The following is a 23,367-nucleotide window of genomic DNA, read 5'->3' on the forward strand; positions in this document are numbered from 1 at the left end:
ACATTTTTTATCATAATTGCTGAAGGTGTATGTTGGCTCTCTGTGTTCAAAACAATGCCTCCAACTCTAATGCATCCCTACATTTGTGAACACTGACTCATCTCAGAGGACCTGTTAGGATGAAATGAAACACAGATTTGGATATTTGGAATGCAGTGGATGTCACTGCATGTTAAGCTCCTTCCTCTTCTCCTTATGCTAGCTGTGGGAAGAGGCTATTCACCTCCATGGGCCTTTAGTTCAGTTTTCCAACTGTGAGACCATGAAATACCATTAATAGGTTTTCAGAGTATCCCAGGTCACCTTTGCCCTTCTTCCCTCTGTTGAAGTGGTCTGTGAGTGTATGCTATGGCCAGTGAAGGAATCATCACACTGTTGGACAGCTGATTGTGCTGGCTTCAATTTCCTCTGTTCCCTGATTCTGTTCATATAGCTAATTCTTAGTGCCATCCTGTTTACCTCCAGCTGCTCACTGAGGTATCTAGAAGGTTTTGAAAACTAGTGATGTCTGGTTTTACTTCTGAGGATTCAGACTTAAATAGGTAAAGCATGTCTGAATATCAAGATTTTATTGTTTTGTTGTTTATTTCAAGATTTCCAATGATATTAATATGTGGTTCATATTAGGGACCATTCTGCCTTGCCTTGGAAGATACTCTCTAGCAAACCATGAGACCATGACACCAAGAGCAGACTGTGGTAAAGGAGGTTAGACATACTCTGAGTATTCAGACAAATGACTACTTGCCTGAAAAATGGGAAAGAGACAACTGATTCATAAAATCTCCAGGTTGCCACTAGATCAATCCTATTGGGGTTGGTAGCATAATATCTCCAGGCAGCCTGAGGAGGAGAGAAAAGGAAACAGAATGACGTAGGTACCACACGAAACATTCACACAGCATCCTATGTCATCTAAACAACTTTTAAGCTCCTGACTCCTAAGAGTTTGAATGTCCATCCAGTAAGGATTCAGAGAAGCAGAAGTTCTGATAGTTTCTTTGTAAAAACAAAAACTTGACCATCTTAGAACTACATGGAGAGATGAATTGGGATAGAGAGAAGAGGGTAGAAAAATCGCTGAAAGGAATGCTGACTATTCTTCCCAGAGAGCTCCTTGAGACTGATCAGTCAATTATATAAGAAAATAAAGTCTTTGTACTATTTCTGAGTTTCAGAGAGCTTGGGAGGTGGCTCTCATAGACTAACCTCCTGGATGCTCTGATGGCCTGGGGTTTAAGGGCATAAAGGAATAAGCAGACTTTGAATCCTGAGATTGGCTTAGAGAGCAGACCATGTTGAATGCTACCTGCTGCGTCAATTCCATAGACCTGCAGAAGTACCTAATGCAATGGATACAAGCTCTGGGTGAATGGCAATGCTCTCAGCACTCAGGAAGGCATGGGGGATACACTAATTTCCTATTTACTAGGCCCCCTTCTCCCAACAGCCCATACAATCAAGATACAAACTTCCCTTGATGTCTAATAGGGAGTAATTATTCCTGTTTTATTCCTCTATTATTCTTCCTCCAATCTATGGTTGGAGGAGTAATGGTGGTGGATGGAACCAAGTATCCAACATCTCCTGTGCAATGATTGTTGAGGGGTCGGAAAAACCTCTAACATATTCAATAGTCTGTATGCTTTTGGTTTCCTCTCTCTCTCTCCATGACCTCATTGGCTCTGACAGACAGGAGTGGATCACTGTACTCACTGTACTTCTTGTAGCTCACTGAGTACTGGATTTTTAGCTATCTATTTTCTGTGGGTCACTGGATCAATTCTAGGATGGGAAGAAGAAGGCTCAGGAAAGTCATAGGTCCAAGCCAAATTCTTCACTCCAAGATTATCAGGGAAAAAAAAACAAAACAAATGGTTTTACCCTTGAGTGCTTAGAGTACTTGAGTGTCTTAGAATTTGGGTGGAAATGGTAAGGCTTTCACTGCCAACACACATAGACTGTGTAGTGATGATGACTGTAGCCAATCACAAAGGAGCAAATGTGAATTGGTCCTTTCCTATCTAGGTATATGCTTTTGTACTTTCTTTTTCTTTCTCTGTCTCAGTCTCTCTTTCTCTTTCTTTCTCTCTCTCTCTCTCTCTCTCTCTCTCTCTCTCTCTCTCTCTCTCACACACACACACACACACACACACACACACTCACATCCCTGGGATCATCTTAGTTCACTACCAGGCACACAGACCTGGATGAGTTCGGCAGCTGGCTTCCTTCTCTTCTCAAAATGCTTCTGACGGTGCTGCTCCTGTACCTTGAGTGCCAGCCCTGAGCCAAGGATGCCCTGCAAGGAGACATGAAACTAGTGTCAGCTGCACCAGGTTCTCTCAGTATCCCAGCCTCATTTCTGGGGGAGCAGAGAAAGTAGGGTTCAATGACACTCTGAAGCCTGTGTTGTCATTTGAACTAAAATGTCACCCACAGACTCATGTATTTGAAAACTTGGTCCTTAGCTGGTTGCCCTTTAGGAAGGTTGTGGAACCTAGAGGAGCCTTACTGGAGGAATTAAGTCAACAGAGGTGGGCCCAGGTGTTTTGTAGCCTGGCCATATGGCTTGTTCAGTCTGCTTTCTGACTGCTCACGTGATGTGATCAGTTCCTTCCCTTTCCTGCCACCAAGTCTTCCTTGCCACAGTAAACTGTATCCCCTGAAACTATAAGCAAAACAAACAAACAAACAAACCAAAATACCAAAACAACTTCCCTTACATTGCTTTTCGCCAGGGATTTCGTAACAACACAAGGGGGTTTGCAGTGCAATACTAGATGGAGGAGTAAAGGGAGAAAGCCTCCTCTCTTTTCCTGGAGTAGGGAGTCTGGTTAAGTGAAACCAGCCTGAAGCCAAAAATGTCTGGCTTCCAATCTGATAGACAGATTCCAGCTGTGAGCCTGGGCTCATCTGTTCTCTGTCTTTCATAGGACCTTTGGTTAAGAGTACATTTACTTCACAATGATCTCAGGAAAAACCTAGATGATAAATAGGAATTGCTCCAGGAAGGGATGCGACACAGAATATGATACGATAATTGAATTTTAAAATATTTTAGCTGCTTGAATTGTCCCTGGGGGTATGTACTATAGGCAGAGTTTCCAAGAATTGAATCTACTTTGATTTCTAGGTCAGATACCCATGTGGACTAAGTAGATGATACATGCATTTAATATGAAAGAGAATTAGAGATGGCACAGTACCCAGCCCATCCTGTGACAGTTTCAGAGATGAGAAACCAAGTTCAACAATATCATAGAAAAAGCTGACTAGCAGAGGAAAACACATGTAAGTTGGCTAATATAGGAGAAAGAAATTATCCAGGAAAGGAGTGGGGATGGAGGAGCAGCAGAGGGGTTGTGGTTTAAGAATGCTGCATAACTAGGCAGGCTTTAGAACTGGCCTGGACTGGGGTTCCTGACTCCCCATCGCAGGAACGTTTGAAGTTTGAAATGAATTTTATGCCATGGCAATGCTGAAGCATGCATGGGCAGTCCATATATAGCAGTTCTGTTGAATTTGTCCATATTGGATTTCATGGTCTAAGTTGATAAGGGCAACTGACCAGGTCTCTTCCTCAAGAGGGCACCAGATCTTATTACGGATGGTTGGGAGCCACCATATGGTTGCTGGGAATTGAACTCAGGATCTCTGGAAGAGCAGGCAGTGCTCTTAACCATTGAGCCATCTCTCCAGACCCCCAGGAATGTCTACTAACTTTTCATTGAGCCTCAGTTTTTAACTCATACTATTGGAATGAAGACTAAACGAGATGATGCCCAGGAAACATTTAGCATGATTTGGGCACACACTGATTCCAATGACAGCCTTCTATTTTCATTCTCATTACACCATTTCAGGGGGATCTCTCAAAAGTCAAGAACTACTCTCTTGAGAGAAATGAAAATATTCAAAAATTTAAGGCAGCAAGTATCAGGCCAAAGAAAGTATGTGCTCTGTGTAAGGTTTTGGCTATCAACAGACAAAGACAGAACCATTGGTCCCAAAGACATCAGTCTTTGAGAGCAGATAGAGATGGAGATCTGCAAATGCACATGGAGTCAGACTAGGAGGGGTATTGACTCAGACTGGAGATAGCACTACTGGTTCCAGACCTTAAAAACCAAGGGGGCATTTGAAGGCACCACTCCCGGAGCAAGGAAGCAACACAAGCCACCATGGGGGAGGAATGAGACATGCCATGCCTGAGGTAACAGCTGATGAAATGATAGGATGTGGAGCCAAGGATACAAAAGGGTGAAATCTGAGGCCGGGGATTTGAGCTGGGTCTAGGCAGTAAGGGGAACTTCCTGTCGCACACTAAGAGAACTTACTGCTGGAAGGGCAAAAAAGGAGACGCCGATTAAGGAAAAGGTGGCAGCAATCAGACGTCCTTCCCAGGTTTTAGGTGTCTTGTCTCCATAGCCGATGGTGGCCAGTGTGATCTGAAAAGGAGAAGAGTTCAAACTGGGTGTTCCCAGGTTGGGGACATCAGTGACAGTGCATAGAGCTCTGCATCAACCTCTGTGCTCTATCTCTTCTCCCTGTCTCTATCTCGTGTGTGTGTGTGTGTGTGTGCCTGTGTCTGTGTCTGTGTGTCTGTGTGTATACAGTTGCTTCTCTATCACCTTGTGTTCTATATCTTTCGATTTAACCAAAATCAAATATCTGCATAAAAAACAAATGATAGCATAATAAAAATAATGCAAATAAGAACTACAGCCCATCAACCATTTACACAGTATTTACATGGCATTAGGCACTAAAAGTAATTTACAGACAATTCAAACACATAGGGGGATGTGTGTGGTTGGTATGCAAATGTTAACAATGTTTTCTGGAAGGGATGAGCATCTATATATTTTGACATTTTCAGAGAAGTGGAAGAAATTGAAATCAATTTCCTGTTACACCGAGGAATGCCTGTATTTGTGAATGTATGGTTTTAAGCACGGCCACGTTATGAGTTGTGTTTGTGAGTGTATTTGTGTATGTCATCATGTGTACATGGCTCTCTGTCCATGTGTCTGTCCTGAGTAGTAGATTTCAGTGTGTGATTAGGTATGTATCAAGACACAGTTCACTTCTATATGTGTCTTCAGGTCTGTGTGTAATGCATGTCTCTAATACTGTACCTGTTTGTGTCCCATGGCTTGGCTGATGACTGCCCATGACTAACGAGGCCAGGTCCCAGGAAACCATGCAAATAGACTCTTCTGAGCTCTAGTTTCTTCGAGCTCTACAGAAAACTGTTCTAGGTACCTTCATCATCAGTAAAAGTTTCCTGTCTCCTCTCTGTAGATTTGGAAGTGAAAGTGGTCCACCTTCTGATGCCAAAGGAAGCTGACTGAGTTTGCCCCTGCTCTGCCTTTCACCTTGCCATGCATCTAGCAGTCAAGTTTCCAGGTAACCTCCCCAGGGCTGCCTTTCAATGAAAGTGACTCACCAGGCCCCACCACAGGGCATCTGCATAGGTCTCAAACTCCTCTTTCATCTCCTCTCCTTGTGCGTCCACCTCTGGCACATCCTTCTCCACCAGGTAGACAAGAAACGAAGAAAGGATGAGTGTCAGGAAGCCGATGTACCAGGCAGTGATGAGTTCCTGGAACAGTGAGCAACAAAGGGAATCAGTAGGAAGCCCTCAGGGGGTAGCCTGAGCTAGGCAGTCTGGAACTGGACTGCGTGTTTACCGACTTTCTTTTCTGAGTCTCATCTCTCAGCAGTGGAAAACAGGACCAAGATTACAAACATTTCCATCAGCAACTAGACTGTTGCAGGCCCTGGGAGAAGAGGAAGACTCCATGGTAGGTGACCTAATGTCACAACTCAGAAGGCTTCATGGGAAAGTAAGTAACCAGGAGAAACTGGTTATTGCCATAGACAAGCTCAGAGTTGTTCGGCGGTCTTTATGTGTTACAGAATTGCAAGGAGCAGGGCAAAAGCTCACCTCCATGTATAGATTAGCAGCCAAGGGCAGCTAATGTGGTTCAGAAGACAAAGCCACAGACAAGGACATATTCCTGCCAATGTTTTACTGTATGATTCAAGGGAGAACTACACTCTATTACCTATATATAATATCCTAATTTTCAAAATTAAAAAAAAAAAAAGAACACTAGACCAAAGGGGCCTGGAGTTATCCTGGATACCAATGGTGGAATTCAGAAGAAAAAAAAAAACTTATATATTGAATGAAATTACATATTAGAATATATGAAAAGTAACACATAAGAGACATATGAGATCTGCGATTTCATGGGTGCTGTCACACAGTAAGCTGTAAACAAGATAAGTGATTAAAAGGAAACACTAATGCAAGGAGAATAGAGAGGGCAAAGACAAGCCAACCACTGGAGTTTCAAAAGCCCTGGATGGATGGAAATGATTCCTGGGGGTCTTTGATGCTTTAAGTGCTCTGATGCTCTCCCATCAAGGCTAGCATGGTAGAGTGGGTGAGGAAAAGTAACATCTGTGGGTGAGCAGTTTGTGTTCCTCCTGAAGCATCTCAGAGAGCTGTTGTTGGCACAGCTGTCCTTCCCATGGCGGTCCATTGTCAGCCTGCTGCCTTAGGTCAAAGAGTCTCACTGACAGGGTTGCCTCTCTTATCACCTTGGCTCACATAGTCCCTGCTGACCATATTACTCTTGTCCCAAGGGCCCAATGAAGAGCCCCCACTCAGCTACGTTTACCTGTACCCTACATTATGGTATTTTCCAGGACAATTTTATTGCATTAAAGAGAGTGCTGTGATCTGAATGGGAACTCCCCCTCATAGGTTCAGGTCTGGGACACCTCCCTCCTGGCTGGTTGTGCTAATTTGGGAAGCTATGGAAACTTGACGAGGTGGGACTTAGCTGGTAGAAATAGGTCACTAAGGGTGGGACTTTGAAAGTCTTCCTTGGTTCCAGATTCTGGGGTCTTAACCTCCACTTCCTGCTGTGATGTGAGTAGCGTTCCTCACACAGCCCTGCTGCCACAGCCTCAGGGGCTCTGCCAAACCTTCCCCACAATGGTGTACTGAAACTCTGACAGGGTACATCAAAATGCATCTTTCCTTCCTCTCTGTTTCTCTCAGGTGTTGGGTAACATCAGTGTCAGGAACAGGGAGAGTTCAGTGGTGGCCCTCACAGCTTCAGTGGTTTTCAATCTGTATGCTTTGCTAACGCTGTTAGGTTTCTCGGCTCACAGCCTTGGCTTCCCCACAGCATCCTATGCACACTGCACTTGTGTAAATTCACACACGCAACACAGGAGGTTCTCCTCTGAGCGTCTGCCCTGAAGGAGATAGGAGAGTGGGAAGAGAGCAGCGTGTTCCTTCTCCAAAGGCTGGCTGAACACCTGCCTCTTGCTTTGCAGGCTACAGCAAGGAACCTTTGCCCTCCTTTAAGCTGGAAGACTCATTGGTGGATTCTTTAGAAACAGCTGCTTGATCACGTGCAGCATGCAGCTCCACCAGCCGTGCTGGGTTAAGACGCGGTCTACTGGTTGACATTGGCAGTTAACGTGGGCTCTTCAAGGGAACCCTGACTGTTGTAATAAGAGCGGCGGGGCTGCGTCCCTGGCACCCGGCCGCCCGCATGGTTAGCTTATGCCCCGAAATAATTACACGGAAACTGTATTCTTTTAATCACTGCCTGGCCCATTAGTTCCAGCCTCTTATTGGCTAGCTCTTACATATTGATCTAACCCATTTCTAATATTCTGTGTAGTACCACGAGCTGGCTTACCAGGAAAGATCTTAACCTGCGTCTGTCTGGAGTGGGAGAATCAGGGCGACTCCTTACTTGGCTCCTTTCTCCCAGCATTCTCTTCTGTTTACTCCACCCACCTAAGGGTTGGCCTATCAAATGGGCCTAGGCAGTTTCTTTATTACTTAACCAATGAAAGAAAAGAAAGATATCACTCCCACATCACCTGACTTTATCTAATTTTTGCCTGCAGCTCTGTGGCAGAACCTGTTCCCCCACATGCCAAGGATCCTAGCAGTTAGCCTTGGGAATCAAGGGACCCGTGTCCTGTCAGTGTTGGGAAGCAAGGGAGCAAATCCTTTCCCGTTTTTAAAAATGCTCTCTGTAGAATCTGTGAGGCCTTCCTTTCCTGGCTTGGTGACTCAGGGCTCAGTTTCCTGACCTGCGAGACCTAGTTAGCATACCTGATGCTAGAAGCAGGAACCAGCATTATGCATTAGGGTTGGTAGACCCTGCGGCATATGTCCTGGAAGTATCGTTTAGCCTGACCTAACTATAGGATCAACTTGAAAAGTCTAACCCTAGCCACACGGGCTTCCATCTCTGTATTTTTGAGTGTCAGAGGAGTCAAGCACAAAACTTGCCCCAGAGTGCAAAGAACGAATTTTAAAAGACCCCAAAGTGACACGGAGTTCAGGTGGAAATTAGTCTGTGCAACTCCCAAACCTTCCCCCTCCTGTCCATGTTACCTTGTGTGAGCTCTCTCTACCCTTTAAACCACGGGGAGGTACAGGCATTACCTCTGAGCTGTTGAATCCTCAGTGGTCATCACTGCTTCAGAAACTAGGAAAGGGAAGGCCAGTGAGGGGTGAGTGATTTCGCCAGTTATTTGCATATCATGGAGTTGAGACCTAAGCCCAGGTCTGCCTGTGGTTCACGTCTTCTCTGGAGCACACTTACATAAACTTCTCCTCCCACTTCCTCCTCTTTCTCCTTATTGTTATCATTACCATGGTCAGTGTTGGAAGCATGACTACCCTCAGGGACACTATAAGAAGAGGTGACATAGGAAAGTACAGGTAGGAGAGAAGCCTGCGTCACATCATAGCTTCTCCGGCACACTTACTTTGCTGTGGGCACAGATAGCTGAGCCTAGGAGCTTCCAGGTGCCTCCCCTCCTGTCCATCCGCAGCATGCGCAGGATCTGCAGGAAGCGCAGGCTTCGCAGGGAGGTGGCCAGGACATTGCCCTGGTTTCCCACGGCAACCACTGGCACAGAGGCAATCAGCACGAAGATGTCTGGGAAAGAGGACAGACCGTGGTAGAAAACAGGGAGGAGGCCATGAAGAGGAAAGACACCATCCCAAGCACTCGCTGTGTAGGGGCGGACAAACATGTGTCAAGAAGGGACTGACCTAAGTGGTTGTGTTGAATTTGACACCAATCACCAGTAATGGATTCTGCTGTGAGTGATGAGAAACAGAAACTCTGAGCACAAATGACATCCCAGGAGTTAAGCAAAGACCCCCATTAGACTTCAGCTCTGGTTCTAGACTCAGAGGTACAGTTTCTCAAAGTTCCTTGTGTGGCACTTGGCACTTGACATCAGATGAGTTGTGGAGAAGAGGGAATTGGGGGTTGCTTGGGATAAAGAAGAAAAACCAGATTTTTAGAGACTGTTTTCAGGTGTTTTTTTTCCTGAGTAAGCAGGACATGAGATGGGAACTTGGCTGTGATTTATTAAGTGATTAGTGAAGGGGAACTGGATTCTTCCAGAACGGTTATATTGGGGTGGTGTGGTGGTTTGAATGAGAATGAACCCTCACACTCTCATATACTTGATTGCTTGGCCCTAGTTAGAGGAACTGTTTGGGAAGGGTTAGGAAGTGTGGTCAGAAGAAGGTGTGGCCTTGTTGGAGGGGGTGTGCCACTGGGGGAAGGGGACTTTGAGGTTTCCAAAGCCCACACGAGGCCCCGTTGTGCTCTCTCTCTCTCTCTCTCTCTCTCTCTCTCTCTCTCTCTCTCTCTCTCTCTCTCTCTTTCTCTCTCTCTGACAGCTGCCTGCATATCTGGACGTAAGCTCTTAGCTACTGCTCCAGTATCATGCACATCTCAATGCTCCCCACCATGATGGTTACAAACTGAAACCGTAAGCCAGCAGTCCCAGTTAAATGCTTTAACAAGTCGCCTTGGTCATAGTATTTCATCACAGCGATAGAATGACAACTAAGACTGATGGAATCTGCGGCTCACCAATTATAAGACTGGAAGGACTCAGTTTTGTGAACTTTGGTGTCTATCTCTATAAGACAGGTAAAATGTGGTTGGAGAGAAGGACACTCTCAATTATCAATGCGGTGGTACTTCCTATCCCTGATGGCCTGGAAGACACTGGTGATTACAGCTATAGAGTGACTGAGTGTGCTAATAGTCTAGGTACTGGGAACACAAACTACCTGAGACTCTGTGGCTTCCTTACAACCCAAACGCTAGTAACCCCAGTCCCCAACCACGGAGATTCACCACTTTCATCACATCTCAAGGAACAGTCCCAGGAGATGGGGTTCCAACACCATCTGCATTCACACAATTTCCTTATAGAAACAGTGCAGGAAAGGATTGAGGCCACCACCAGACTCTATTGCCAAGGCTTACCCAACATGCACAGGGGCTTCCTGGCAAACTTCAGCCGTCCACGCCAGCCTTTGTATCGACAGCAACATCCGGCGGCCCAGATCCTCAAAGCAAACTCGGCTCCAAAGATGAAAATAGCAAATGTTTCCTGTGCGAAAGAACATATGGAGTGGGGTTCCCCGGTACCCAGTGTCAGAGGACGTGGGTTTCTGCTGCTGCTGTTCTGGTGGTGAGTGTGCCGGGGCCAGAGAAGGGAGAACAGGTGGGTCACCTCCAACCAGTCTTCATCTCGGCATGTTAACTATCCATGACAAACTAACCCATGTCTGTTTCTTTTTCGAAGATTTCATCACAACCAATTATTTTGAAAGTTCCTTGAATTTATTAAAAATCCCGAAGGGGTAAGGTCAAACACAATCTGCCAATCTCCTCCAGGATGCTCAGACACTGGCATGACCAGCCGGCCAACGTTGCTCACCTTAGCTTTGGGGTCAGTCATCACCTCGAGAGTTTCTTAGTATTATCCTTAGTGTTTACGTTTTTGAGAAATTAAAGGGGGCTCAGGGTTTAGGATGAAGTATGGCTTTAGGTGAACTTTTGGGGGGCCATAAAGCTATATCTTATCATTTGATACATGATGGTTTTGGTTTGGACTTGTATGTCCGTCCCTTGTTTCTGTCAAGAATGGTGAATCATGCTGGGCGGTGGTGGCGCACGCCTTTAATCCCAGCACTCGGGAGGCAGAGGCAGGCGGATCTCTGTGAGTTCGAGACCAGCCTGGTCTATAAGAGCTAGTTCCAGGACAGGCTCCAAAACCACAGAGAAACCCTGTCTCGAAAAACCAAAAAAAAAAAAAAAAAAAAAAAAAAAAGAATGGTGAATCATCATGAGGAAGGCTACGCCTACTTTACACCTGGCCAGGCAAGGGAACCATTGCTTTTTCTTGGACCTAAACTTGGCTAGAGATTCTAGTTTCCAGAGGTTGACTCCTTACAGCTGAAAGTGATTTAAGCTTCCATCCCCCATTACAATGTCAATGGCCTAGAGCTTACCAACAGCAAAAGCCAATCTCCAGACACAGTCTCGTACTCCTTGAAGGTGGTGAGCACGGCCAGAATCAAGCACCCCAGGACAATCAGGAACCTAGAGTGAAGGAGGAAAGAAGAAAAGAGCTTTAGTCCTGGCTGGTCCAGCAGGTCATGGCAAAAAATGCCAGCGAGTACACTGGGCAGTGCCACACGCTTTACAGGTTACTGCGTTTATTTCCCAAATCACCTCTGGAGGTGGATAAGGTGATGAACAAGGCTGAAAGAGGTTAAGCAAGGTGCACATTGTTACTTAATCAGCTACTTGAGGGAATCAGCTACTTGGCTTTTGATTTTTGGTGTCTTGGAACATACTTTCTGATCAATATACTTGATGATCTGCCAAGCTATATCTCCATCTCCAACTTTGTCTAGAAATTTAACCACAATCACCAGCCCCGTGAGTGTGTTAGGCCTTTTATTTGAAATGAACAACTCCAAAACTCTACCCACTTTGTGCCCCAAATCCTCTTCTCAGGGGATCATGGGGGTGTTGGTGGTAATGATATTGATGATGTCAACACCATCACCCCTCACTACATTTGGTCAGCGTCTGCCTCCTGCTATTACACACTTGTAAGTTCACCATCCTTAAAGTGACGCTCAAGGCCAATATGACCATTCTCCCTCTGCAGGATGTTCAAGACCAACATGGTGTAAAACGTTAAATGCTTGGCCCTACAGCACAAAACACCAACCCAGCTCTGCAAGATTTGCTTTAGTTAGGATTGAATAAGGAAGTATATTCTGAGGCTGGGTTGTGTATAAAGATAAATTTGGTGTTCCAGAGCTGAATTCATGCGACAGAAGTAGAAGCCTTTCCTCAGGCTGTAGCCTTCTTCCTCTATCTCTCAGCGGGTGTGCACGCAAACCTGGGAATGACTCCACAAGACACGCATGTGTATTCCCAGTGACTCCATCCCTCGAATGATCGCCTCATTTGAGTACAAGCAGACCCCAAGACTCATTCCTTCTTTGCTTGCTTTGTTATCGTCATGCCTGTGACTGTGTCACACTGCATGGGTCCCATCTACTCAGACTAAAGCTAGACTACCCTTTGCTGGCGTTGTAAAGGGCCTGTGAGGGTTATACGTGGCAAAGTGCTGCCGTGGCTCATGATCTCACCTCTGCTCCCAGTTCCTGATAACATGAAAATAGGACTTGCCCTACAACACCAAGAACTGGTCATCAATCATCCAGAAGGAAACACAGCCCTCCCAATCCTCAATTGATGCTCTGTGAAGCCTCAGCCTAGGCCCCAATTAGACCACTGATGCTCAGAAACTGTGAGCTACAGAGAGAAATGGTATCATTACAATCCACCAAGATAGTGGCAATTTGTGAGACAGAGTGATAGAAAATTCAGTATGGGAATCTGCCAAGTGCGTCTAACTTTCAGAGTTGGATGACCATGTGGTCTGGGGTGCTTGGACTGTCAAACTCCACTCCTGGGCAGCAGAGAATGTGCCAGCTCCTGTCTATACCCAGTGACGACCTCAGGGCTCAGTGCTCTAAGTAACCCACAGTCACTTAAAGAAAGCATTAAAATGACTTCAGTAATTCCTTGTTGCTGGCATCAAAGATTCAGAACACACACACACACACTTTTTCACACAAACATGAGCACATAAATGCACACACACACAGGTACAGGCACACATGTACACACACATACAGGTTATTGGATTGGTAGAATACTCATCTAGCATATATCAATTTCTGGTTTCAATCCTCAGTAATACACACATGCGTACACACACACACAATATCTACATATAACAGTGTCCCTTTATCTGTGGTTACTTTTTGTGGTTTTTAGTCATTCATTGTTAGCCTAGTCTGAAATTACTAAATGCCAACTCCAGAAATCAGCCACGGATGGATACTAAATTATTTCATTACAATTTATCACTGTAAGTGTTCTCCTTTATGTTGGTTATTGCCATTAATCTTCTACTGTGCTTACTTTGTAAATTAACCATTATCATTGGCAAACAGTATATATAGAAAAATATAGCACGGATAGTTTGGTTTTATCTTCCATTTGGGCATTCACAGGGCTTCCTTGCATATACCAACTATGGACAGAGGAAGCATCTGATTCTACATCTGTGGACAGAGTCAGCTCAACAAGGGAAGTGGTCAGGGATTGATGTCCTGGCTGGCAATCCCAGAGGGATGAGGAGTTGACAAGAGGCTCCTGAAAGAGAATCCTCCTGCAGGGTGATGGGGAAGAGCAAGAGGACCACACTGAGGATCTTGTTGCTAGGGAAACACTGAAAACTGACATTAGAAAGCTCTGGGGTGGCCTTGGGCCCGAGAAGATAAGCTTCATGTGGATCTGATGCACTTGAGATCTGAGGGAAATTCCACATTTTGTCAATAAAAATCTAAGTTCAGAGTTTGTGAGAGTATGATACCCTGGACAGCCTGGGAGAGGAGGTGGGGTATTCAGCTTTAACACACACCACACAGTTTCAACCTAGATCTTAACAGCCCATAGCATGCAGAACCTGGACTCTGCCAGCAGGGGGCAGCCAGCCACCACAAACTGGTTATGCACGCCCTTCCTCACCAGTGTTATTGGGATCTACTTTCTAAAACTGGAGAAAGACCAGTAATTTATGAAATGGAAATCATCTAGGAAGCCCTTCTAACCCTGAGGAGAGGAGACTTTTTTTTTTCAGCTTCTTGAAAATTTCAAAATGTTTTTAAAAGAACTCGATTTCAGCAGTCAGTCTGTATGACAGAGGCCAGATGGATCTGGGCAGCAACAGTCCTGCCCTCCACTTTCCTTCCTGTCTTGTGAACTTTGGGTGCCTCACTGAGCCCTCTTCTCCTTCCCTCCTTTGCCCTTTGTCAATTTGGGCTCCCTTTCCATAGCCCTGGCTGCCCCTCCCCTTCCCTCTCACTACCCCACTCATCCCAATGTCTCTTCCTCCACTTTTTCTCTTCCCTCCCACCTTCCGCTCTGTGATCACATCCTCTCCCTCCCCTCTGGTCTTTCTGTCTACAGTACTAGGCTGTGATTGAGAGCAATACTGGTCAGTGTGTGTCAAGGCGATCCTCAGGCCCACTGTCTCGTCCATGTGTCTCCCCCAGTACTCTTTCTCATCCTCTATTATCCTTCTGCCAATGTGGAGCTGGAGGAGTCGGGGAGAGGCACGGAAGGGTCACCCCAGTGATCAGTATAAGGCCCAGTGCGTCCTGTCTAGGTCCGCTCAGACCAGACCTCCTCCAGGCAGCACACAGGAGGATACATGCCACTTCTCAGACATGGAGGAGAAGGAAGACTTGCCATGATTCTGAGCTAAAGAGGTGGAAAATGTCCACATTTATGTCGCCATCCCTATGTAGTATTCTTTATTGAAGTTCAGATCAGTCACCTCCTCTATCATGATGTCCCTCCTTTCCTCAACAAACGACGGGATGATCATCACTAGGAGTTGAGAGCAGGCCATACTTGTCTCTCAAGAGCTTATATTTTATTTCTTGCTTTCCAAACGTGTATAAGGGGGAACCTTCTGATATTTCACAAAGGATTCTGTTTTTAATCAGTATCTCATGCATTCTCTGACATGGTCTGACCATTCTAGGTTCTGGGCATCCAATGTACATCTTAGACTGTAAGGTTCTGGGCATCCAATGTACAACTTAGACTGTTCTAATAAAGTAAAGCCCCTATGATTTCTTTTTGGGAGCAAAGGTTGTGGCACAAGGCAATAGTTAAAGAAACTTTCTGTCTTAGTTCTATTTCAAGCTCTGCTGTCTACTCACTTTATAAGCTTTGGGAAGCTCTTTCTTTTCTTCATGTCTGTGTGACTACATCTGCATAGTATGTAATTAAGGGGAATCGTACAAGAGGTCTTTCTGGGCTGTTTCTTTACTTTTCTTTTTTTTTTGGATCAGGATGGAAGAATCTGAGTTCAGATATCAGCTATGCTACATTAGAAATGGTAATGACACAGGCTCCCAATTCAGCACTGCTGTGAGAAGTCAAGAAGAGAATGCTCTTGGGCCACATAGGGTCATACTTGGCACATTGTGTAGACTTGACATGTGCTATCTTCAGCAGGAGTGAATTCTAGCTTGCATGGGTCATGCTAGTAACTGGTTGCCACATGGCTGACAGACTCACTTGCTAGCTCATCATGACTCCAAATTACTTATTTAAAATTAGAAAATCTACTCGAAGTTAGAAAAAGTGCCAGGAAGATTGTATTTCAGTTCCATCACATACTGCCTTATGCACATCAGTCAGAATCACACTTTTGCTCTTTCTAAGGAGTTTTCTGGATACATCCAACCTCCCAATATGCATGCTATCTTTTTGGATGGTGGAGACTCCTGCCTGGCGATAAGCTTTTTTCAGACCAGGCAGCTCTCTGTCTTCCTCTGCATTAACAACGCCAGCTGAAATATACACCATTTTCAGTAGCATGCCACCAAAAAATGTCTTTTCACCCAGCTCACAGTTGACACTCCCATATGAAGTCAGGGTTGTCCTGGCTCTGGCACATCACATTGTTACTCCCTGAGGGACAGTGATAGGTGCCCTTAGCTAGGTACTTCCAGCTCCCCATTGTCCCCATTGTATTGCTTACAGAATACAAAGTTTCATATCAACAAAGCAATTTCATTTGGCCCCCAAATTCACACTCCAGGCTACCAGATGCCACAGAGAGATTCAGGGTTATATTTTAAGGATCTTCTGCAGGCTGCAAGCACCTGCTATGTTTCCCTGAAAACAAAGGGAAAGATTAAAGGCTGTGAAGCAGAGCTGTAGCAAGTAGACCCTAAGATGGCCCTCAGAATAGATCCAGCCTAATGACACCCTTGGGGAATTCCCACTGCTTAAAAAAGGCTAGAACTTGTTTCTAGTGGGTAGGATATGGTAAGGAGATAGGATGCTATTTTTTGTGATTAGGTTACTATGGACTGTGAATTTCATCTTGCTGTAGACTTTGCTTTCATGAAGCAACCTTTTGTGTTTGAGACACCTGCATGGTATTGAAATAAAAGTGCCAATCACCTAACAGTCAGCAAATAATGAACCCTCCAGGAACTGGCTTCTTCAAACAGTCACCAAGGGGGTTTTACTAGAGAGAGCTTTCTTTAGCTGAGTCTCCACAGGCTGATGACATGATTCTGGGAACCATATTTGAACTCGTAAAACAGAGGGAGGGAGGGGGAGGGAGGGAGGGAGAGAGGAAGAGGAGGAGGGAATTAGGGAAGGAGAGGAAGAAGATGAAGAACAAAAGTAGGAGGAAGAAGGAGAGAAAAGAGAGCTTATTTCTCATGTGTGATACCATGCTTTGGGGAAGATTGTTATGCCACAAAAGACAGAAGTGTAGGCTTATGAGGGGATAGATCTTGGCCCAGCAACAAGAAAACTTTGAATAGACTGTAATTTCCTGAAATCTCACTTCCTTATCCGTAAAACAGGAGTAGCAAACAAAGGGATCTCTGCTGTCAGAATACTCTACCAAACTCTTGGCATGTGGGAGAGCTCACACTGCATAAAAGCTTTTTATAACTTAAAGGTACTTTCCTAATAGGAACTCAGGCTAGTGTGATTGACAACTGTCATGGGAGCAACATGGCTTTGCATATCAGCATCTGCTACTTCAGCAGACTCATTGAGTAGCTCAGTCAAAGCCACTGGCATAGTAAAAAGGCTAATCATACACCCTGCAGGATTGTATGATAGTTGATAGAAATAATGAGAGAGCTGTTGATGGATTGATTGATTGAGAGAGGACCACTATACACATCCCAGGTTGGCCTTAAACTCACAATCCTACCTGAGTGAGGTCATTTTGGACCTGTGATATCACAACTGGCTGAGGGAGATTTGAAATACAATACAATTAGCAAAGGATGTTCTGGAATGGAAAAACTGAAGACAGACCAACTGGTCCTTGAAAGGGCTCAAACCTCACACAGTCCCTTGTAGCAGCTTCTCTTTCTAACTCTACAACCAAAACACCAAGAGAGTCATTGAAAGGTGAGGAATTGTTGGTTTTAGTATGAAGTTTCAGAATGTTGGGTCATGGCTGTTTGACCTTATGCACTTGGGCAGAACATCATTCAAGTGTGTCCTAGAGAAGATCTGTTTACCACAGGGTAGCAGAGAAGTGAAGAAGTAACACGGGATGGGCCAAAGACAAGAGGCAGACTTGGTGACCTAATTTCTCCAACTAGACCCCACCTCTTACATTATACTACTATCAAATAATGCTATCATATTATGCATCCATTAAGGGATTAGTTCCCTCTGGAAGAGAGTCTCCTTGTGTAATTTTCTCTGGTGATGCCCCTATGAAGGCGTTTAGAGAAACACTCCTCACCTAGACGTGTGCTGCTCCACTAGGCTCTCTACATTTCTTAAGTTTATCAACTTAACAATTAAAATTAACCATTGCAATCCCTCCCTCCTCTCAAAGGACTGAAATAATAAAACGTGAAGTCACATGGCTTTGGCCTTTCACAGTCATGTGACTGCTGGTAGCGTGCCTATGCCCCAGAAGATAGCCCACACCTGCGCAAACGGTCAGCACTAATTGGACTCCATGTTAATTAACAATAATAGTAGAAGATGAAATGAACCTGGAGAGGGGGTGGGCTGTGGGTTCTGAGGGAATCAGTATGAGCTAGTAGGAGGTAGATACTAGCTCACACAAAATACATTGCATATTATGCATGGAGTTGCCAAAGAACAAATAAAAAACAGCATTTAAAAAAATAATCCCCTTAAATATACTTCCAGTTAACACTAAATTTAGCATCTGCCCATTTCAAAAGATAGAACACAAATACAATTCTAATCCATATTTCAACTCTGAGATACAGAAGATGATTTACATTGCAATCACATATTTTATATTTTATGAAACATTGCACCTATTTTGCTTCGTGTGAACTTCCAGTTCCCTTGTGCAATCATTCCCTTGAAGAGTTCATCAGAGCCGTGGGACAAGGACTAATCTTTACTCTCCCCTCACTGGACAGTCAGGGCACTAAATGATAATAACTCAAAAGTGTCAACATGTCAAAGTTCCTAGAATTTGGCACTAATAGAATAGGGCACTAATCAAATACTAGTTTCTTTTTTCTTGCACTCATAAAAGGTATTCCTATCATTGATTTAACAGTATATAAAATACTATTGTCATTTAAAACTTCTGTGTTTTTGGAAAGGGGAAGGAATCGTGCATAAATAACAAGTCCTGGCTAATCCTAACTCTACATCCACGTGAGTGTCCTATGCACAGAAATATAAACTAGTGCAGATTTTGACCATCTGAATTCATAGGTAGCAAATGATGCTCCTCAGACCAGATCTAGCCTGCTGACTTGTTTCTCTAAATAAAGTTTTATTGGGTCACAGCCATGCTCATCTGTTAATGCACAGCAGCAGAACTGAGTAGTTGCAATGGAGACATTCTGGCCCACAATGCTGAAAATATAGCAGCCAGTGAATAGCATCATCTCAAGGAATTTATATGTCTGATGATAGACAGAAAAAAAGAGATAAAAATAAGAATCTTAATCTAAAACAACCTTGCTAACCACAGGGCACTTTAAAAAAATTGACTACATGAATAAAACAGGCATATTCACGTTTTGTGAAGGAATCATTAAAGAAATGAATATGAATGATGGACAAAGATTAAGTCAGGGTCTGCATGCTGTACCTGACACCAGAAACATGTGTTCAAACATCATGGTATGTCACCATTTTGAATTATTTGTTCTTCATGTCTCCTTTTCCCACTTCCTCGTCCTTCTCTATCCCCTCCCCTTCCTCCTTTTTTCCTTTCCCAATTTATCTCCTCCTTCTCTTCCCTCTCCTCTTCCTTCTGTGGGACTGGAATTGAACCCAGAGCATCCTTAGCCTTTGGCAATTGCTCTACCACCAAACAGCTTTCCCCCACATAAGGGAACTGGATGGGCTAAGGAGCAAGGATGCTGGAGATCACTCAGAAGCCTCGAATGATTCAAGGGTGATGTGCTGGCGGCTTGACAAGGGCATTAGGTATCCTACGTGACAGCTATATGTCATTGGATGAGAATGGTAGGAGCTGGAAGGTACAAAAGGCCTTCGTCAGATACATATTTTTCTCGTTTTCACATCTCTAGAAAAAGACTTAGCACAAATGGCTAACATAGCTTAATCAGAAGTTTCTCCTTCATAGTCATAATGCCTTACAGTTGACAGTGCGTGAAAGATGCTGGCATATAGGTTAGTGTCATTTGGGAGTTCTCCAAAGGTGATGTCTCGATGTACTGACTGAAAACAACTACTTCCAGCATCTGATAATTTATCTGTTCTTCAAACACTGTTTTATTGTAATGATAAAGATAATAATTCCATTCATCGTAATGATTGTTAAAACGTGCCAAGCACTAACTTAACATCTTAAGTTATCCCCAATTTAAGGTACATTCATTTTCATACCAATTCTTAGAGGTCCTCAAAAGAAATGTGAGGATTTAGAGGAGCAGAGAAATTAAGGTATCTAGCCAAAGTTACACAACAACCATTAATGAGGTCAGAATTTAATCTCAGTTCCTGTCTGCCTCCAAGTTTATGCTCCCAATTATAAATAATTTGTAAGTGGGCATGCCTTTGTCAGCAAACTGGAAGGAAAGTGGAACTTCCTGAGTGTCTACTGCTTGGTATTACAGATTTTACAGCCATTAACTCCAAATATACTTAGGCAGCACTTCAAGACGAAGATTCAGATGCCAGTGGGGGGCTGGACATGAGACTCTGGCATAACTAATCCAACTCTGAGTCCCTAGTCTTTTCATGATGAAAATTTCCCAGAACGTTTGGTGAGTCATGAAGAAATTGGCCTTAATGCTCAAGATGGTACACAGTTAGTGCCACCCAGACACAAGCCTGGGGCAACATCGGTGACTCCAGACACTGCTGCTTTATTTTAAAAGTATTAATGAGGAGACAAAACTCAAGTCACTCAAGAAGTGACTTGGGCCTGAATCTCAGCTGCTTGAGAGGTTGAAGCTGGAGGATCCCAAGTCCAAGGTCTGATCAGCTACAGAGATAGCTCAAAGGAGCCTGAGGGACTTAAGAAGGTTCTGCCTAAAAAGAAAAGGCTAAAAGATATGAAATGGGAGAGGCATGTTGGGGTGGATGGAAGAGTTGGATGAAGAAAATAGAAATAGTAGACATAATTATATTTCATTGCATAAAAGTATAAAATTAAAATTCCCTTTAAATTAAAGGGAAAATTTATAAAAGGCAATCCATGAGGTTAGATAAAAAAATCCTCAACCCACTGTCACCAAGATCAGAGGTTACAAGATATTTCATAGGATACATTGTACCATTGAGATTGAGATAGAGAGGGGCTGTGGAGTGCCCAGTAAGATAGAGAGGCAAGAGATGCATGTCTTCTTTGCAAGTGTCTGTGAGACATAACAAGGTATCAAAAACAAAGACATTAAGACATCACTTAAAAATCTGTAGCCAAACAGCAAAGTCCAGTTAACTCTGAAAACAAAACATTCTTTGCTTCATGCTGGACAGTATTTCTGGAGGTCAAGATCTCTTTCCTGTTAGAGTGATGTCAAGTCCAAAGAAAATGGTTCATTCAACACCATATAGCACCTAATGTGGACATTTAGGCAGCATTATATACATATAAGTCAGGAAAAAGGAAGTAGCACACCCTATAAGGAAAACAGTAGACTCATAGAGTCTGCCCTTGACCTTTGCTTTTCTGCCTCAAGTCAGTGTGAAACAGAATAGGCTACTTGATTTCTTTTAGCCTCATTGCCTTAGTTTCAAAGTGGCAATAGCACTCTCTGTCTATTCTATGAGACCACGGTAGAGATCGATGATTGAGGATGTGAAGCCCCTGGTAGATGCTGTGGTAGGAAAAAATATTAAGAACATGGTTGAACAGAAATATCAGCGTGACTGCAGGTAATGGACACAGTGCTGTATCCTGGAAGATCATAGCAGAGGCCATACTGGTTGGCTACATCTACAAGGATCCAGGGGTAAAAGTCACCCCTGGATCCTGAAGGGGTCTGCTGCTCTTGCCTGGGCCTATGAAGAAGTTTTAGAGTATAGAAGGTAGTACAGGAAACGGGAAGTAAGCAGGTGTTTTGCCTCTCCTGTAATGGAGTATCTAAAATAGAAAGAGGGAAGGTACCTAACAAGTTGAGAGTAGGTTCAGCTTTTTCTCTTTAGCTCTGTTTTACGTCATCGCACAGAGCAGGATCTCCCAAGGAGTGGTAGGCTTTGCAGCATCTCGTCTAGAGCACCTGCTCTGAGTCGCTCTGGTTCTGATGCCTCCTAGTCCTCTGCATAGGCTTCAGCAGCCTCTCCCCACTCTTCCCACTGCGGGCCAAAGAATTCCGACTACTGACAAATTCCTAGTTACTGTGCTAGTCTACAGACAACTTAATCCTCTGCATGTCTAAGTTTTTGGATTTAAACACTCAATGTATGAAAGACATTGGAAAGAAAAAAAAAAGAAGCAAAAGTCCGAGAATCATCAGATTGAAACCTAAACCCAATGAATCAACTGCTTCCATTTTTCTCCATCCTTCTCCAGCCCAAGGACAGAATCATACATAATTTTAACAAATCTGTATTGTCACAACATTGCACTTGGCATTTTGTCTTATGAAAGAATAAACATTCTTCTGCTTGACTATAAAATATTCAGAACAATCATGTTTAATGAAAGAGCCGCATTTTGTGACATCAGAGCCCTAAATATGCATAACCATCACCTCATTGCCAGATACTGAGGCAGCATTCATCTTTGTGCTCAGATGACTACCGAAATGGAAAACGTCTGTGCATCAAGATCGTCTTTGTTAAAGGCCAAGTCTTTATGAGAAAGCCCTGCAATGTCTCTCTGAACTTAAGGTCCTAGAAAAACAGCCATACCTAGGTTATGGTCCCACAAGGCTGACTGACAGATTAAGACTGTGATTATGGTGAACTGGAATGTTGCAGATCCAGAGCTGAATTATCTTGGGCTGTCTTCAGTCCCCTTAAGAGTCATTTATCACCCACTACTGTGACTGACCTAATATTTTTGTTCCTATCAGATAAACCTCCCTTGAATGTACTACCTCAACACTAACTCCCACCAGCTCCAAAGCTAAGAAAGCCATCAGATATCATCTGGAGCCTAGAGCTGAGATTTCTCTGCTTTGCTTTAACTCGCTTACCTGACACGTACTTTTACAATGCCTTGATTTATGAATTTCTCTTGTTTTGTATCTATAAAAACATCCTGAACCCTGTCCCAAGTTGGCACATGTATTTGAAAAAACCTATATGTTTTCTGATCTGTGACTACACATCTTACAATAAATTTACATAATGAACCGTCTCTTACTCTCTTTGAGGTGAGAGTTAGGCTTTATGTCGACATCTTTAATCATTTGTGATGGCTAACATAGATGATTAACTTGACATGATTTAAAGTCACCTGGAGGATAAGCCTATGAGAATGCCTGTGAAGGATTATTTAGATTAGCTTGACTGGGGTGTGGGAGCCCACAGAAGTGGGTCTGTTCCACCTTGACCAATGGTCAGAGAATTAAAGCCGATTCCTGCTCCTTTGAGGATATGACAGGAGATTTGACCCAGGGAGGGGCTGCCTACAGGATGTTTGGTCTAAGGTGTGCCATTGCATGTCCTGCCTAAACAACAGAATACTTAACTCAGGATATAGTTATTTGATGCTTCAGGTATTGAAGCAGGTAATTGCTCTGTTTGTTCTTTGTATCATGTTAAAGCAGTCTTTCGCCTTCTTCTCCCCCTTTTGGATTGGGGTATATAAACATAAAGAAAATAAACATGGATAAATTCAATATTCACTGGATTGCCCTCCCAGTGCTATTACGTTGCATCTCTGTTACTTTTCTTTTTCATATCTTTGTCCTGCCTCATATTTCTA

At 43.9% G+C, this 23,367-nt stretch overlaps 1 protein-coding gene across 1 annotated transcript in view; it reads right to left on the reverse strand.

The window, feature by feature from the left end:
- Positions 1 to 23,367, reverse strand: part of Kcnq3 (potassium voltage-gated channel subfamily Q member 3) — a 269,125-nt gene that overhangs the window by 31,391 nt on the left and 214,367 nt on the right. Inside the window, exons 2-8 of the mRNA XM_057791628.1 lie at positions 11,381 to 11,471; positions 10,350 to 10,476; positions 8,821 to 8,993; positions 5,453 to 5,608; positions 4,341 to 4,451; positions 2,207 to 2,302; positions 749 to 843 (exon numbers count right to left, since the gene is read on the reverse strand). Of these exons, the coding sequence (XP_057647611.1) occupies positions 749 to 843; positions 2,207 to 2,302; positions 4,341 to 4,451; positions 5,453 to 5,608; positions 8,821 to 8,993; positions 10,350 to 10,476; positions 11,381 to 11,471 (849 nt within the window). The remainder of the gene's footprint in view (positions 1 to 748; positions 844 to 2,206; positions 2,303 to 4,340; positions 4,452 to 5,452; positions 5,609 to 8,820; positions 8,994 to 10,349; positions 10,477 to 11,380; positions 11,472 to 23,367) is intronic.

The sequence above is a fragment of the Chionomys nivalis genome, chromosome 17, assembly GCF_950005125.1.
Source record: "Chionomys nivalis chromosome 17, mChiNiv1.1, whole genome shotgun sequence".
Lineage (NCBI taxonomy): Eukaryota > Metazoa > Chordata > Mammalia > Rodentia > Cricetidae > Chionomys > Chionomys nivalis.